Below are 17,851 nucleotides of genomic sequence, written 5' to 3' on the forward strand. Positions count from 1 at the left end.
TTGTCTTTTTTGTGTTAATGGACATGCCCCAGTCTTTGGACCAATTATTGAGTTTATCAAGAGCATCTTGTAATCGAAATTTCGATGTTCCTACATATTCTTCTGTGCTAATTAAGGCAAGGTCATCTGCATACATGCTGCTCTTAACTTTTTTGGGTAGGTTTTGATTTAGATCGTTTATGAATATTAGGAAAAGTGTTGGGGATAGGACTCCTCCTTGGGGGACACCATTTTTTATACCCACTGTGTGGCTTCTTTGTCCTTGCATGCAAACTAAGGCTTTTCTATTATTTAGGTATTCCTTTATCCAGTTGTACATTCTGTGGGATATGTGATGCTGGATTAGCTTGAGCAAGAGACCTTGTTCCCAGACTTTGTCAAATGCTTTTTCTAAGTCAACCCACACAATTGTTGTTGGTTTCTTTTCTTGAAAGCCGTCTTCTATTTCTTGTGTGATGAAGGCAATTTGATCTTCTGTTGATCTGCCTTTTCTAAAGCCAGCCTGGACTTCAGTGAGTAGGTTATTTGACTCAAGGATCCATGTCAGCCTTCTATTTATCACTCTTTCCATCAGTTTGCAAGTACAGCTAGTGAGGCTGATGGGGCGGTAGCTATCCAGTTTATTTCTTGGCTTGCCGTGCTTTAGTATAGGGATCATAATGGCTTTTTTTTAGATGTTTGGAATTCTGCCAGATTTCCAGCTAGCAATTGAATAATTGTAGCAGTTTTCTTTTGGCTTGAGGACCCAAGTGAAGAAGCATGTCATTTGATATTTTGTCTGGGCCCGGGGCTTGTTTTGGTTTGAGGACTTTTAGGGATTCATCTAGTTCCTTCATTTTAAGATTAGTGGTCATTCCCAAGGAGTAAGCTGGATTGTTTTCTTTAAATTTATCTTGGATTTCTGAGTTTACATCTTTATTTCTACTTTCATTAATTTGTTTGTATACAAATTACACTGTTTTATTAAAAGTATTTAATTTTTATCATTGCGGGAAAGTAAAAAAAAAGTATTTTTCATTCTTTGCAAAAATGTCCCCAAGCTTAAAATTTTAGTATGTGACAATAATACTCAATTAAAGTCAATATTTTGACTTGTAATATTACCTTTCTGTATTATTTCAATGAGAATATAATCCAATGTATGTTATTAATGCTGTACTTTTTCAGGTGATGTTCTATTGTTTTTGAAATTATATGACCCAAGAACAAAGTCCATTTCTTATGTTGGTCATTTATATGTACCTATATCTGCCAAAGCAAGTAAGTTAACAAACTTTCCAAATCAATAGATTCATTTTTACTAAACTTAATCACCTTACACTACAATAGAGGCTAAATTACTCTAAATATTATATTCATTGCATGTATTATGCCTTTTTTTTTCTAAATGTCACTAATAATTGTTTACTAAACAAAGTGTTTTTTTTTAAGATGAACTGGTACCTCAACTCAACAGGAAAGCTGGCTTTCCAGTTAACACACCTTTAATTTTATATGAGGTTAGTGCACTAGTGGCTCTTGTAATTTATTATCTTAAAACTGAATTCTATTTTGACATCTTTGTCAAGATCAATTTAAAGTGAAGGAAACAACTTTCAGGTGTTAGTAAAATATTAGTTTAGGTTTATTGACAAAGGATTGTTGTTCCAGTAGTCTGCAGTTGCAAACAACATTCCCTGGCTCGTAAAATGAAATTTGTGGCTAAAAAAAGCAAGTCATGATTTTGTTGAAATTTCATTTAACAATTAGTTTGACCATATTACTAGTGACTAATGATACTAAAATTATATATAGCCTTTGTTGGTTACCATTCCTGAGAGTAATTTGGGAAACAAGCTACTCAAAATTAAATCTTTTTTTATTATTTACCTTAGAAAACCTGTACTAAAAAATTGATAGTCTACTTTTTTAAAAAAAAAATCACTTTGGGGTTTAGCACTGTAATAGTTTGTGATTCAGTTGTTAAATAAACTAGTTTCAGATTGAATAAAGGATGCCAATGTGAATAAACTAACACTAGATTAAGGAAATAGTGTTGGTAGGGTTCAATAAATTTAAGTAAGGAGTGCAAGGATCATCAAATAAACTTTTAAAAAAAAGTCATTATGATGATTACACCTGACTCATTTATTCATTACTATTTACAACAACTCGGAGGCGCGGTGGCTGAGCGGTAAAGCGCTTGGCTTCCGAACCGGGGAACGGGGTTCGAATCCTGGTGAAGACTGGGATTTTTAATCTCGGCATCTTCGGGCGCCTCTGAGTTCACCCAGCTCTAATGGGTACCTGACATTAGTTGGGGAAAAGTAAAGGCGGTTGGTCGTTGTGCTGGCCACATGACACCCTCGTTAACCGTAGGCCACAGAAACAGATGACCTTTACATCATCTGCCCTATAGACCACAAGGTCTGAAAGGGAAACTTTTTTTTTTTTTTTTTTATTTACAACAACTCAGTGTCGTAAGTTTTTAGGTCAGCAACCTAAACTTAGACACTGAGTTGACCAAAAGAATAGGGAAGGCTTCTGCAGCAATGGCAAAACTCTCTAAGCGTGTGTGGGAAAATACCACATTGACCACGGCAACAAAAATCCTTGTCTACAATGCCTGCATTCTGAGCACACTTCTCTATGGCAGTGAGAGCTGGGCAACTTACATGCGTCAAGAGCACAGGTTAAATAGCTTCCACCTACGCTGCCTGCAACGCATACTTTGCATCTCCTGGAGGGATCGTGTCACCAACCAGGAAGTTTTGACATTGGCCAACATGCACAGCATCTATGCTCTCCTTCAACAGAGAAGACTCCGCTGGCTCGGTCATGTCACTCGCATGCCAGATGGAAGAATCCCTAAAGACATCCTGTACACTGAGCTAGCAGAGGGAGCCAGACCCAAGGGCCGCCCAAGACTATCTTACAGAAAGAAAAAGAAAGCTGCTCTGTCAGTGAGCCCTAGGACAGATAAATATAAATGCTCGAACTGTGGCAAACTCTGCCGATCCAGAATTGGCTTGATCAGCCACTCCAGATTCTCAAGACGTAACCAAAGCCAGTGACTCATCTGGGCGCATCCATTGTCTTACGAGACAGAAGGAACCATATATTTACAACAAAAACACTACACAGACATAAACCATACATTAGCTACAATTAATTTCTTGTCTTGTCATTGTGATAAGTTGAAGTCTCTTCAACATATATATATGTATCACCAGGAAGTAAAACCAAACTTAATAGAAAAGCTAGAAGATCTCAGCTTGCCAATGGAAAAGTTACTTGATGAACTGATGGATGGTGACATTATTGTCTTTCAAAGAGAGGAAGAAGAATATGCTCAGTATCCATTACCTACACCTAAAGAGTATTTCAGGTGACTTTTCACATTTTGTAGACTAGCTGTGCCCAAAATTGTCTTGTTCTCTAAAGCTAATGGGTAAACAATATATTTCCTGAAAGAATGTAGCAATCCATTGTGTGAAAGAATGTAGCAATCCATTGTGTGGAAGAATGTAGCAATCCATTGTGATCAGATTGTTTGTTTTTATAATCTATCTCTGCCAGACTGTGAGCCTGCTTTTCTGGGAATTGCTTTCAATGCCTGTATAGATGGAAAATGTTTAAAAATGTAAAATGTTTTACATGTTTCGGATGTTCCTTCAGTGTTGAAGATAATTACTTCCTAGTCCAAACCTCCCGCAGGACGACGGGGGATGGGAGCGGGCAGGGTTTGAACCCGGGACCATCGATAAATCTGTACGACAGTCCAGCGTGCAAACCGCACGACCAGTCTGAAAGGAAAACTTTACTACTGCTTTACTTTATCTGTGAGGGACATTTTTTACCCTATGTAGAAGAATTGCATCAGAATATATAAATAGCTACAAACTAGGGCTGCCTCCTTGTGTTTTTATAAAGAAATTTGTGTAGATTTCTGTAAAAAAGAAATTTGTGTAGATTTCTGTAAAAAAGAAATTTGTGTAGATTTCTGTAAAAAAGAAATTTGGAAAATTAATTTGCAATAAAAATTAATCATGCACATAGGCCTAGGCTTTTAATAAGCTTAAATTAATTATCTTTTTTGAAGTAGCACCTGTATTTTAAGATCAGATAAAGTTAATCCATGTTTTTACTTCCACATAAAGAGACAGTGAGAGCTCAAGCAATAAAATCTTAACTTTATTTGATCTAGAGCTAGAGAGATTTAAATAATAGAGGGTGGGCGTGGAACTCAGGCATAGGGAACAGTAGGCACTAGGACTGATGAGTTTAAAAATTTTTTTGGAAATGCTAGTGTAAATTACTTTCTTTTCTGTATATAAATTTTTAGATTTTTCATTTTCTTACTATTTATATTTTTTTTTATTCAACTAGGGATCTTTTCTATCAAGTTGAGGTGACTTTCTGTGATAAATCATTGCCAAACGACCAAGGTTTTACATTAGATTTGTCTCAAAAGATGAACTATGATCAGATGGCTAATGCTGTTGCTAACCATTTAGGCACAGATCCTTACAAACTGCAGTTTTTTAAATGTCAGGGGTATGAGCTGAAGAATTATTTAGTTGAAGTATTCTATTTGTGTAATCGTGATACTTAACATCTACTTATGTATAAAATATTGCTATTGCAGTTATAGAGATGGTCCAGGAAACCCAGTCAAGTGCACTTATGAAGGAAATTTGCGGGATCTCCTAGTCTACTCTAAACCCAGACAACCTAAGAAGTTGTATTATCAACAGGTATTGATCCTAATAGCCATAAGTTCTGATGAGTTTTTCTGTCTAAAAGTTGAAATGAATGTGCATACAAAAACTTTTTTTTTTACCCAGTTTTTTTTTGTAACATTTCTATTTGTTCTCTTGTTTAGCTTGACATGAAGATCAGTGAACTAGAAAACAAAAAGCAATTTAAAGTGTTGTGGTTGAACAGCAAAATGAAAGAAGAGGTTTGTAGTAGTAGTATCAGCTACAGTAAGTGACATGATTAATAAGAGTATTTTTAAATTGTCATCTTTGTCATGTACTACTGTTTATTTTTAACTTGGCAGAGATAGTTTGACATAATATTTATTTCACTTACAGAGGGAGTTGGTCTTGTATCCCAACAAAAATGGAAAAGTGCAAGATTTGTTAGAAGAAGCCAAAAAACAGGTTGAACTATCTGAGAGTGGTTCAGGCAAGTTAAGGTAAGTAATGTTTTTAGTCACTGAATCTCTTCAAAGATTTAATGACAGTGGTAGATTTACTCCTACTTTAAATATTGTACATTTTGTATTGTGTCTTCCACTAGATTGTTAGAGATCATTAGCTACAAAATTTTGGCTGTGCAGAAAGAAGACCTAGCTTTGGATCACTTGGTCATTGGAGGAACTAAAACTTACCGTATTGAAGAAATACCAGCTGATGAAGTCACTATGGCAGCTGATGAACTGCTTATACCTGTTGCTCACTTTCAAAAGGTAAATGTTTGTGCATCTAACAAACACGAAAATCAATTGTGGCGTACCTTTTTTTTAATGAGATTGCAGACCTGCCTACCGTTACGCAAAATGCGTATTCGTTACGCAAAATCTCCCAAAAATGACTGTCAGTACACAAATACGCATTTAACCCGCCGCGTTATGCATTTCGTATCCTTTTTTTTTTCCCCTCTCTTGACTAGCTTACGAGCGGTCACGGAGGTCACGCTAAGCCGTCCTGTTGGGGGGGGGGGGTGCAGAAAAGGTTGGGGAACACATTGTGTCCAGGTTTATACGTTGATTGGTTCTTAAAAGCAATTAGATTTAGTCTAGAAATGAAGAACCCAAGAGTGAGGGAGTGGCGGGTTGGTACCGCCAGTTAGCTGATACACCAACGTGACTTTTTTTTTTTGTAAGTTCATTTAATTAGTAGAAATATGTAGATATGTTGAATCCCTGATTCCCGTATTCATTTGTATAGAAAAAAATATCGAAGTGCTATCGATTCAAAACACATTGAGTGACATTGTAGATATCTAATCTAGATTTGGATTCTAGATCTAGAATCTAGATAACTTGTTATACAGGAATAGATCTAGCTAGTCATTACGTAATGTCAAGATTCTCTACATTACTAGATCCAATTTAGTTGTAGTATGATTTAGATTGTCTAGATCTAGATCGATAACATCTACTACCATCTAGTCTAGATCTAGACTAGATTCTTAGTCTTAGTATAGAATAGATCAAGGATGAAGGTATGCCTACGAAAGTTTGGAGTAGACCTACTTTTGTAGCGGATCCACGGCATCGGTAACACTCTTGAACCCAGATCTAGAGTAGATAAGATTATATTCATTACATAGACATAGATTGATAGATCCAGATCTAGTGTAGATATCATCTCTACTGTCGTATTGATCTAGATTTAGATTGTAGATCTAGATGTCTAATCATGACATCTAGATCTAATATTATAATTATATATATATATATATATTAGGGGTGCACCGGATAGTCGCTCCGGCTTCTGCCGAATATCCGGCATTTTTTACTATCCGGTGCTATTCGGCTCCGGTCGGATATCACTACCGGATAGTAAAAAATACACCTATTTAATATGCATAAAGTGGACCTCGTTCCATTAATGTCTGTTGTAGAATGTATTAATGTTTATATTAAAACAAAATAATGTGCTTAAAAATACAGCCATTATGAATATGCACCAAACATCATTTATTATAAAGACAAGGCGTGTTAATAACTTAATATTAATAGAAATGAAACTTTACATCATACAGAGCAGCAATGGCTGACACTTTTTTCAATTTGTCTTGACCTTTGAGTAGGTTAATTAACATGTTAAAATGCTACATTCCTTGACTACGTCATGCTGACCAGACGTCTGTCTAGCTGTGCGGGTATATCTCCAGAGGTAGAGATGAACAACTCCCACCCCTTTTATTTGTTTAGTCCATCACATTGAGTTTTTTTTATAGGCAGGTGACCACAAGTTAAATACGATGGACGTAGGTTTAATGTCAGCGTATTGACACTCTCTAGAGGTCACACCTTTCGAGGGAACCGAGTTTGTTTATTTAGTAGTTAATCTTTATTACGGGGGCTGGACTACCATAGCCACACATCTAAGGTAACCAGGTATATTTCCAGATGAACAACCCCCTCCCCATTTTATTTGTTTAGTCCATTACATTGAGTTCATTGATTGACAGGTGACCACAAGTCAGATACGATGGACGTAAGCACTCTCTAGAGGTCACACGAGGGAACTATGTTTGTTTACTTAGTAGTTTGTATTAATTGGGGGGGGGGGGGGTGGACTGGACTTCAAGCCAAACATCTACACGGGTATCCGGACAAAGAGTTTGCTTATTTGGAGAAAGATCTTAATCACGTGGTTGGGCTAGAGGCCACACCTTTTCAAGTGTGCCAAGTTACTTGAACATAAATCTCAATTAGTAAGCTGTACTAAAGATCACATGCACCTAAACGAGTAACGTTTAGCTACACAGAACACAAACCGCGAGATTATATTGCCCAGTAAGCCAGTAACTAATTATTTTGTAGAAGACACGACCAGGGCTATCTTTAAATGGAGAGCTAAACACCCCATACTCTTTATTTTATTTCTTTGGTCCTTGACACCCAATTTATTGATAGACATTGACCATTTTTAAGCCAGAATGAAAAAAACACAACTTGCTAACAAAGGATATTACACTGTCAATAAATAAATAAATTAAATAATTTTTCTAACGTGTTAACTTTAATATAACTCCTGCAGTTAAGTGTCTTGATCTGATAACAATATTCTTAATAATTTGTGACAGTCAATTAACTCCTTGTTATTACTATTTTTGTTTACTTAAGATGCGTACTTAGCCACTGTGTATCAGGCTAGGACGACTTTTACACACCTGACATCCATAGGCTTATTATCGTTCCGTTTTGTATCAGTTACTGAAACCACGAATAAAATAATTAATAATTAAGGAAGATGTTTCTAACATACGTTCTTTGCATTTAATGTTTCTTACGTACGTTCTTTGCACAATAAAATAAAACAAAGATGTGCATGTTTGCGTGTGTGTATTTTTTTGCCTTGTATTAAAATCTTTAGAAAGAAAGCTAATTTCATTGTTTAATTCTTTTGACTTAATAAATAACGGAAAACCTTACAGTAAATTTTAAAATTGCATAAAATAAATTGAATAATAGCACCGCAGTTAGATCTAGCAAGCAAAGAAACAATATGCTGGAGCGTAAAAAAAACAACCCATGACCTCTAACTAGTGGACGGGTATAATTTATCTATATGCTTGACTGACCATGCCAATGTGTTATCTTTTTTGACTGACACACAACTCTATTGCGTGCGTATGCTCAAGGAAAAAACAATGCTTGATGGTTAACACAAACAACTATACACACTACACTAGGACTACATGTGTAGGTTCACTAGGTATATCTGACCAGGTTGTTGGTTTGAAATTCATGATCACATACATCCGACCACTATACAAGGCAGAGTGTACTTTACTTATGAGATTTACATTAGTAACTAGTTAAATATATACTAACATTATTTACATTGACCTTCCTACACACATCCTTTACAGTTGGTGGCATCGTACATACACACAGACACACTCATGCTATACAGATTTTTAGAAATACTGTTAAGTTTGAATAAATCAATCAGTAACAGAGTTTGAAACAATAACGTATATAAAAGAAAAAAAAAATAAAACCAACCAATATAGGTATGTTATTTAACAGTTTCGTAAAATGTTCAGCAACACAAGCTATTAACAAGACACTTAGGTATCCGGCTCCGGCCCCGACCGAATATCAAATTTTACTATCCGGTCATATCCGGCCCCGGCCGGATATCAAAAAGTACTATCCGGTGCATCCCTAATATATATATATATATATATATATATATATATATATATATATATATATATATATATATTTATATGACAAAATAGTGGATTTCGTAAGTGTTACACATTCTGGTGCCAAAATACGCATTTTGACCATCAGCGTTACGCATTTGGACTTTTTTTGGTAGGCAGGTCTGAGATTGATTGATATTTTTTAAATTAGTTTTAGTCCAAACTGCTTACAACCACCAAAATTAACCCAGCCTTAGAAAACATCTAGAAGTGAGTTCTCTATACAAAGATTTTGTACAAGGAGGATTGTTATCATTTTGACAAAAAAACTTTCATGTCACAATGTGACTAATTATTCTTCCATTTTGGAAAAATATAAACTCAACTAAAATTTCTCTAAAATTTACCAAACTTTTTAAATTTTATTATTTGTTTGCTGGTTTTGTTTGTTCTTGCATCCTGTGTATAAAAATGTGATTAAGATATGTTCCTAAACAACATTAAATTACTCATCTAAAAAAAATTAAATTTGAGATTGATTTTGTGTATATTTCTTAATTTCAGGAAATGTATCAGACATTCGGCATACCATTTCTTCTCAAGATAAAAGATGTAAGCCATTATTTTATCAAATATTGATTGGCTATGACATTAAGTACTATAGTATAAAGAAGAAATATGTTTTATCCTCTGTTTACAGAATGAGCCATTTAGTGCAGTTAAAGAACGAATCCAGAAAAAACTTGATATTCCTGATAAAGAATTTGAAAAGGTAATAGCCATAATACTTTTTTAGATAAGTCTTTCAAAACAAGGCATAATAAAGATATGTTTTCAAATTTTAAAAAATGGTATTTTTCGCCATCAACTCTGCAGCATTGTTTTATATATATATATATATATATATATGTTGGCCTCCTTCAAACGCAGAGCAACTATGGTTCATCTCAAACTCTTTTTCATGTGACAGTGTAGCCCTATTTTGGAGAGACACTCCCCGTCCACAAATATCGCAGAAGGGAGATGAAATCCTGGGCATTGTTTATGGTCGGATATCGGCCACACAGCAGTTCCCCCCCACCCCTTCCACCCAGCTGATGTGACTAAAGGAATGGAATATCTGATACAGTTTGGGGTCAGTAGCTCTGTCAGGCTGTAGCACGATGTGCCACAATATGCCTAAGGGTCACCAGCTCCTGATTTTTCCTCAGGGTTGTCTCCCGAAGCCTATCCCGTGTTTGGGTATAGCCATTTCTCTTGCCACTTTCAGATTGTGTCTTGTGTTAAATACATTTTCAGCTGATCCTCTTTACATATTTCACATTATGGACATATTTTGACATGGCTGGTGCTTTGTACTTACATGACAGATGTATATCTGAATTCAAATTGATCTCCTCAATGTCTAGTTAAAATTGTGGAGGAAAAAGAAAACATATCTCATATTCTTTTTGACTGTCTCAGACTTGCCCAATTAGGTTTTGACAGGTCTAGGAATCAACATGCTTTTGTCTTTTTGATGATAACATAAAAGCTTTGCACATGACTGCAGGGCTTTTGAAATAAAGGATTTGAACTGATAATGATAAAATGATGTATTACAACTTTGATCTAAATAAAACTGTAACAAGTATCCAATGTTTTCTGTGTCCACAGTACAAGTTTGCAATCATTGTAATGGGCAGATTAGAATACATCTCTGAAGACTCCCAGGATATTAAAGTAGATCTCAAAAAGTTTATACCTCATGCAGTACAGTCAGGTCAGTACAGGGTTCCATTTGATTTGCTCATGATAAGTTATTTTATGTGGAATACTTTTTTCAAAAACATTTTCATTTGCATAAACTTCTTTCTATCTTTTGTTATCTTCTTTTCTTTCCAATCTCTTCTAAGTGTTGGTTTCCATACCTATACTCCACCATTGGTAGATCTGTTTCTATAATCTAACACTAATTTGTGATCCACCCTTAAGTCCCTTGTATTACATTTATTCACCCTGACCTGCCCAAAACAATCTTCTCTTTATATGTCACTGTACAGTGCATTTAGTTTAGCTTCTGAATGGTGTCCCCATCTAATTCTATCATTAAAATTTTCTAAAGATTTTCTTTTCCTAACTACTATTTATCTGTTGATTTAGTATGTGTCCAGGTCTCATTTATTTATTTTCCTTCTTAAATACTGAAAGGTTTTATTCCCTTTTTTTTTTTTTTTTTAAGTTGTCAGTAATTGTATTATCTAGTTCTGTCTGTTTATTTGTTTGACATTATATCATACTTGTTTTTCACATCAAGTCATGATAATCAAGTAGTTATAGAGTACTCTTTTCCCCAATTTCATATTCATATATATGTGAAATCTTTAAAAATTGTAAAAATGGATGTAATCCAAAATTGTCTTTCAAATGTCTTTTGCTATTTAATTTATCAAAGTAATTTATAGTGACACATTGTGTTTAATGCTTATGTACCTATATATTATATAGGTATGGGCATGCAGGCACGTCCTTGGCTTGGATTAGATCATGTAAACAAGACACCCAAAAGAGCAAGATATAACTATTTGGAGAAAGCAATCAAGATTCACAATTAAAACTAGAAATGGGCAGCTTTAGACTTACCAACTGTTCTACATCTCAGTAACAACACTAGTACTTTCTCTTGTAACTTAAAAGTGAAGTCTCATCTAATATATATATATGGAGGCTAGTTTAAAGTTCTTTCTGACACATTTTTTTATATATCAGAACTGATATATACATTTTTTTTCCCCAATTAATAGTGCAATATTATGTCATTTTTACTTTAAAAAACAAAAGTTGAAATCTTGATGGATTTGTTCTTATCTACTTGAAATGAAAAGGATAAACATTTTGATGCTGTTGTTTAGATCTTGTAGAGCTGTTCATCAGCTGTGCTGCTCACCAAGTAAGTTCAATGACCAAGCACTGTTTGGAGTATTGTTGACAAGTCATGTTTAGTACAGTGTCCATCTATTATGCCATTAAAATATTGAGAATTTGTACTTGCATTATGTATGCTCAGAAGTCACATTGTTTTGTGTGGATGTGTGAGTGACTTGATAAGAATGCCAGTGCAATTCATTGAAAGTATTGATGTAAATATCATTATCTGAATGACAGGTGTTTTTTTTTTTAAGTTTTTGATCGGCTCTCATAATAACATAACATCACAGCAATGACATAGAAAAAAAATAATGAAACTACCCCTTTTCCCCACACTCTCTCTTTCTCATCTTGAATGTTGATGTGGATGCAACATGTTAACCATTTTGGCTCTTCCTGGTATGACTGAAGAGCAGAAGTAGGAAGCCTCAGGAGTTATTTCCCATCATCTAAAGCTAGTCTAAATACTCATTGACATGTTGGCTCCCTCAATAATATTTGTTTTCTCCTTAGAGTGGAATGTTGTCACATGGACACATTTCTTGTATAGTTTACTTCAGTTACAAGATTTAAAAAAAAACTTTGAGTTGTAGGTCAATTAACATACAATATAATTACATGCTAATACCAAAAAAAAAAAATATGTGACAAGTGATTTCTTCAATATCATGTTGAAACTCTGAAGGTGCTATAAGATTTTGTTTGTCAAAACTTTGTTTTACTATTGAATCAATCTTACCATCTTATGAGTCTTTCCTGCATAGAAAGCGAATCAAAGATCTCCAAGTTTTTATCAAATCTATACTTGAAACTTCTGAACTCATTAAGAATAAATAGAAATGTTTGCAAATAAATGTGTTTTTATAAAATTGTGTTGTTGTTTTTTTTTTTTATAATTTTTCAAAAAGATCTGAACTGACCCAATGAATTTTTTTCCCAGTAAGTTATAAAAAGGTTATTCCAAATTTCTGTTCTTCAAGTTTTGTTCAGCAAGCTAATTGCAAATTTTTTTCTGTTGCAGTTTTTTTGTTTTGTTATTTCTGGGGTTTTTTTTTTTGGTTCTATACATTTGCACTACAATAAATGTCAATATTAGAAACTTTCTACCCATAAACCAATGAATGGTTTCTTAAAGCAAACGATAGACGTTCATATTTCTTCTTCCTGACTAGACAAAACACAGATTTGTGAACAGATCAGAAGGTCAGCTTAGTAAAGTAACCAACCCTTTATAGTTTGAGTACTTGGAAGTTGCAGTGGATTTTTTTGTTTTTCCTTTGCTATTTGTTGTGAGTTTAGCCACTGAGTTGGTTGATGGTGGAGTGCTGACTGAATGAGCCTATTGTTGTTCTTGTAAATTATTTTTGTACATTCTTCTAAATATTTTATTGAAATGGTTTGTTGTACATTTTTAATTCAACATATTCATGCTGAATATTTTTTTATCATGTCAAAAGTCTTTAATTCACAATCAGGCCAAAACTAAGTAATTAGGTCAGTAACTTAGTCTCTATTTCATTTTGAATCTGAGTTTATAGAACAACAAATTTTTGGGATCAAATTTCTTTCCCTTGTCAAGTTTGTACAGATGAAACTGCATCGTTAGTAAACCTATCTTCCACAAACACGTTTGCCAATACTGGTCTGCCTGAGAAACGATGGAAGTGAGAATCAAGAAAAAAATAGTTTTTGTCTAATTCTGCAAGCAGTGGACAATATAGATCTAGATCTATTTCTGTTCATTTACTAATTATGTTCATTTTCTTTAATTATCCTTAATTTCCCATGCCACCACAAAGAGGAATTGTATTTTGAAAATGCCAGATAGGTATTTTTTTAAATTCATTTCCATACAATGAAATAAATCAATAAAATCAATGCAAAGTATTATTTGTTTCATTTTCCTAGTTCAACAAAAATAGTAATGCCACAGGTTTGACTGTTGGGATAATCCCCCAAAAAAAACAACGTGAGACTCTAGTTGGTTCATACTTTGCATGGTTAAGTACGCACAAATGCATGGCTTTTGCAAGGGAGGATTTGAGTCTCTCAAGCATAGAAAAGAAAGATAATTATAGCACATTTTTATTTACAATATGTTTAGAATCCAAATTTACGTATTAAATGTTCATTAAAGCTAGTCAGTGTTGGGGTTGTATTTTTGCCTTGGCTCGTCTGCCCCGGGCACCCCTGATAGTTTATCAACAAATAGTCAATAGTACATGTTAAGTACTCGTTCAGTGAACATGCCTTATTTACAACTAGATGACTGGTGAAAGATAAAGGCATACGTTGGTCACAATGCCAGCGATACAATCCGGGCTCACTCTGATCACAACCAAATACTGCCCATGCATAACGACCAAGTATGGCCAGAGTCCCAAGCCTGAGTTTCTAAACAAGACAAATACGCATTTCTATAATCAGTTTCCTGTCACCTGATGCACATACCTTGGCGTGGTGTGACAGCTTGAGTGCCTCAATGACCCTCAGAGCTATACCGGCGGGAGCTCATCACTCCTGGCAGGTACTACCAAGCCGGACTGGTCTGTTAGGAAAGAGGCAAGACAAAAGGTACATCTCCCCTCCCCGGGACATAAGGGCTGTGCAATAGGCTAACAACCTATACATGGGGAAAAAAAATAGTGTTACAGAAACCCTAAACATAGAGACGAGAGTAGAACTCCACAAAGGAGACTTAAGAACATGGCGTCGCAGTATACTAGAGGAAGCCATAAAAAAAAAAGCTAGCAAGGGAGAGTGGCGTGTTTTCTCAACTTACAGGCAGTCCACACAGAGAACGTCCACACAGGAACAACACTAAAAATAACTTTCTAACTCACTGCTTGGTCACACACACCAGCTAATCAAGCACTGACCAGCGGTCAACACCGGAAAAAGGGACAAGACCCGTAACATCCGTTCTATTTATAGAGCCAGGTCATGACTCATCTACACTAGCTGGCGGGAGACAGGCATGCACTCAGCACTAGCCTGGATAGTTTACAAAAATTAAAATACAGATATAAATAGATAAAAAAATTAGATCTAGGAGCGCCAGCTCACAAAAAGGAAACTTTTTGCAAGAGCATTAAATTAGTTCTTGGACGCTTTAAAATGTTAAGCTTATACATTTATTTTTTCATTTATTTTTTTTTGGTTTCATAACTTTTAATGTATTTTAAGAAAGTTTGAATTGATATGACAGTAGAATGTAGACTATAAAATTACCCGTAAGAATCTCTATATAGTCTAATATAGAACAAATGGACCTCAATTCACCAATCGTAAACAAACAACATTTAACCACGTGATTCTCTGCTATCTCTTCTATACAATTTACGTAAGCCATAAAGGCTGTCACGTGATACGTTTTTCCCCATTGTTTTATCAATATTATCACGTGGCTAAATATTGTTTGTTTACGATTGGTGAATGATTACCAGTAAAACTTAATATTAATCCTATCAATGGAATTGAGATGCTACAGAAGGATCCTAGGTATCACGTCTTAAGACCGCATCACAAACCAAGAGATTAGAGACAGAGTTAGCCTACTGCATCGATCACCTGATCGTAAAAAAAAAACGCCAACTAAAGATCTATGGCCATATTACAAGATCTTCGGGGCTCGCAAAGACCTTCCTTCACTGAATGATGCCCTACCAGGAAAAAGAAGGAGAGGCAAACTAAGGAAGCGATGGGAAGACAACATCAAAGAATGGACGGGCCTGCCATTGAAGGAGGCTCTGACTAAGGCAAAAGACAGAGAGGAATGGCGAAGGACGGTTGACAAATCTTGCATGGTGCCTCAACGGTTCAACAGACTAAGGGATAGGTACGGTAAAGGTAAAAAATCTATTGATAAATTTTCATGCACAACTAACTTTCAAAAACCCCAAAGCCGAAAATCATTTTACAATTGTCTAACATTTAATGAATGTAGGAAATAAACTCAATTTATTATGGTTGAACAAAAGAATAAGCCAACACAAATTTTTGGTGGCCAGGTCGGGGTGACACTATGAGTTGACCGCACCAGGTTACACCCACCCTATTGTGACGCATCTGGTTGAGATAATACAATCTGTATACAGTTGATTGGACAAGCATTAGAAGTTAATTCATTTAAATAGGGTAAAACATAACAAGCGATGGATGGTCACTAAAAAAGAAAAATCCTTTTATGCATCCGCCGTCAAAAGCAAACTGGGAAAATCTGTAAGTAAAATGAAAACTGTATTAGCCTATTCGTTAGTGATTTTTTTTTTACTCCTAGCTGTGAATTACAGTTGGACACCGATCGTTGAGGAGGAAAGACGAATAAAAGCCTTTGAGAGTAAATGCTACTAGATATTGCTGAAAGCTGGGTATCAGATACTAGGTAGGCCCAAAGTAAACAAGTCAACACTCAGATGACTTTAAAAAAAAATGAACTCAATAGACTACTGTGAAAAGAGCAGGTTAAAATTCGGTCATATTGTAAGCCATGGACTCAGGGTCGCTGCTACCTATTGTTCAATGTGTGCATTGCACGCAGTCGGCCAAATGTAAGGGGCGGCCAAATCATTATTTCAAGATTATTTTTAGTAAAATAATAATAATAAAATTACTTAAATATTTTATTTAAATTCTAATGATTCCATTATCCTTTGAAAACTTGCCGGGGGGGGGGGAGACGATATTCGTACAATAAGTTATTTTGGAAACTTTACAAGGAAAAAAAAAAGCGGCGCGCGATGGATTCCCATGGGTTTTTCATTAAACGCCGACTCGCCCTGGCCTTAAATTTTCGCGGGTTGTTTGCAATATTTGTTTCGAATTGAATAGCCCGCCCTGTAAGTAGATCTAGTAGCCTAATTAGAAAGACAATTTTATAACATTGTCACTTTTATTTGAAATGGCTGTTAGTTGAAAGTAGAATAATATTTTTGGACGATTATAGAGTGTAGATGTAGATCTACAATAAGTTCATTTGTGTTCCAGTTTAAAATAAATTTTTATTATCTTCTTTTAGTAGTAAGTTTCTCAAACTTTGGGTCCTCCCCGAGGTGGGGGGGGGGGCGAGTACCTTAAATGGGGGGGGGGCGCAACTTCCTGACAAAAAGGGGTGTCAAAGAGTGTGTGTATGTTTCCTAGGCGGCAGTAAGAAGAGGTTAAGAGATCTATTGGTGATTATGCATTGAGGATGATGAATTTAGCGTAATGCAAATGTGAAACGGCAGACAATCATGAAAGTGTAAAGACGTTGTTTTGTGGTGAGCAAGATTTCGTTTAAATACTTTAAATATCAGTATATTTCATTAATACTACATCTCAATCTCAAGTTAATATGTGAATATTGTAATAACAGTTAGGCTATATTGAGTTAATGTTCACATAAGAAGTTTCTTCAAGTTATTTAAAGTTTATTTAGTAAAAATATAAAACACCTTTATTGTTTCAATTGTGTTGGCTGTTTGTAGCGACAAACCAACGACTAACTAACAACAAGAAGAGGGGGCGTCGAAATTTTTTTTTATTTTCAGTGTAACTTATCTGAATATTAGTAAAATTATATGTTTAAAAATTAAAATATAATAAGTAGGAGACCTTGTTAAATGTACAATATGGAAGAAAACTTTTTCAAGAAAACATTTTAAAACGTCTCCGCTAGTGTGATTCTTCTGGATTTTTGTCTCAAAATAGTCGAATTTCATCTGTCTATTGCACTTTATTATAGTGACGACTTTTGTGTGGAAAAAAAAACAACGTCCGCGACAAAGACATCTTACTTAACAGGAAAAATATTTTTAAAAAGATCACGTCCATTACAGAAGTAGCCTACGAGCGCAATATGTAGGCCTACCTAGAATGTCCCTTGCATAATAGGGGCCTACTACTGGCCAGGGCTGCCTCTTTATTATAAGATTTAATATGGCCCTCGACTTCTTTTTTTTATAGGATGAACAGGGCGTTCTGAAAGAAAACACATCGATATTAGCCTTTTTTAAATTATCTCTTCTTACTAAGAAAAAAGGCCAGAATATAATACGCGCGCATCAGTGCCGAGTCCCGCCCGGAATTA

At 35.1% G+C, this 17,851-nt stretch overlaps 1 protein-coding gene across 2 annotated transcripts in view; it reads left to right on the forward strand.

The window, feature by feature from the left end:
- Window positions 1-13,671, forward strand: part of LOC106054731 (ubiquitin carboxyl-terminal hydrolase 7-like) — a 31,910-nt gene extending 18,239 nt beyond the window's left edge. For both annotated transcript variants that reach the window (XM_056020861.1, XM_013210727.2), the window contains exons 21-32: window positions 1,168-1,260; window positions 1,432-1,499; window positions 3,213-3,367; window positions 4,369-4,536; window positions 4,628-4,736; window positions 4,865-4,942; window positions 5,079-5,182; window positions 5,287-5,455; window positions 9,442-9,489; window positions 9,578-9,649; window positions 10,534-10,639; window positions 11,365-13,671. In XM_056020861.1, coding sequence (XP_055876836.1) covers window positions 1,168-1,260; window positions 1,432-1,499; window positions 3,213-3,367; window positions 4,369-4,536; window positions 4,628-4,736; window positions 4,865-4,942; window positions 5,079-5,182; window positions 5,287-5,455; window positions 9,442-9,489; window positions 9,578-9,649; window positions 10,534-10,639; window positions 11,365-11,471 — 1,277 coding nt within the window. In that variant the 3' untranslated portion in view covers window positions 11,472-13,671. The remainder of the gene's footprint in view (window positions 1-1,167; window positions 1,261-1,431; window positions 1,500-3,212; window positions 3,368-4,368; window positions 4,537-4,627; window positions 4,737-4,864; window positions 4,943-5,078; window positions 5,183-5,286; window positions 5,456-9,441; window positions 9,490-9,577; window positions 9,650-10,533; window positions 10,640-11,364) is intronic.
- Window positions 13,672-17,851: the final 4,180 nt, after the last annotated feature.

The sequence above is a fragment of the Biomphalaria glabrata genome, chromosome 2 (assembly GCF_947242115.1).
Source record: "Biomphalaria glabrata chromosome 2, xgBioGlab47.1, whole genome shotgun sequence".
NCBI lineage: Eukaryota > Metazoa > Mollusca > Gastropoda > Planorbidae > Biomphalaria > Biomphalaria glabrata.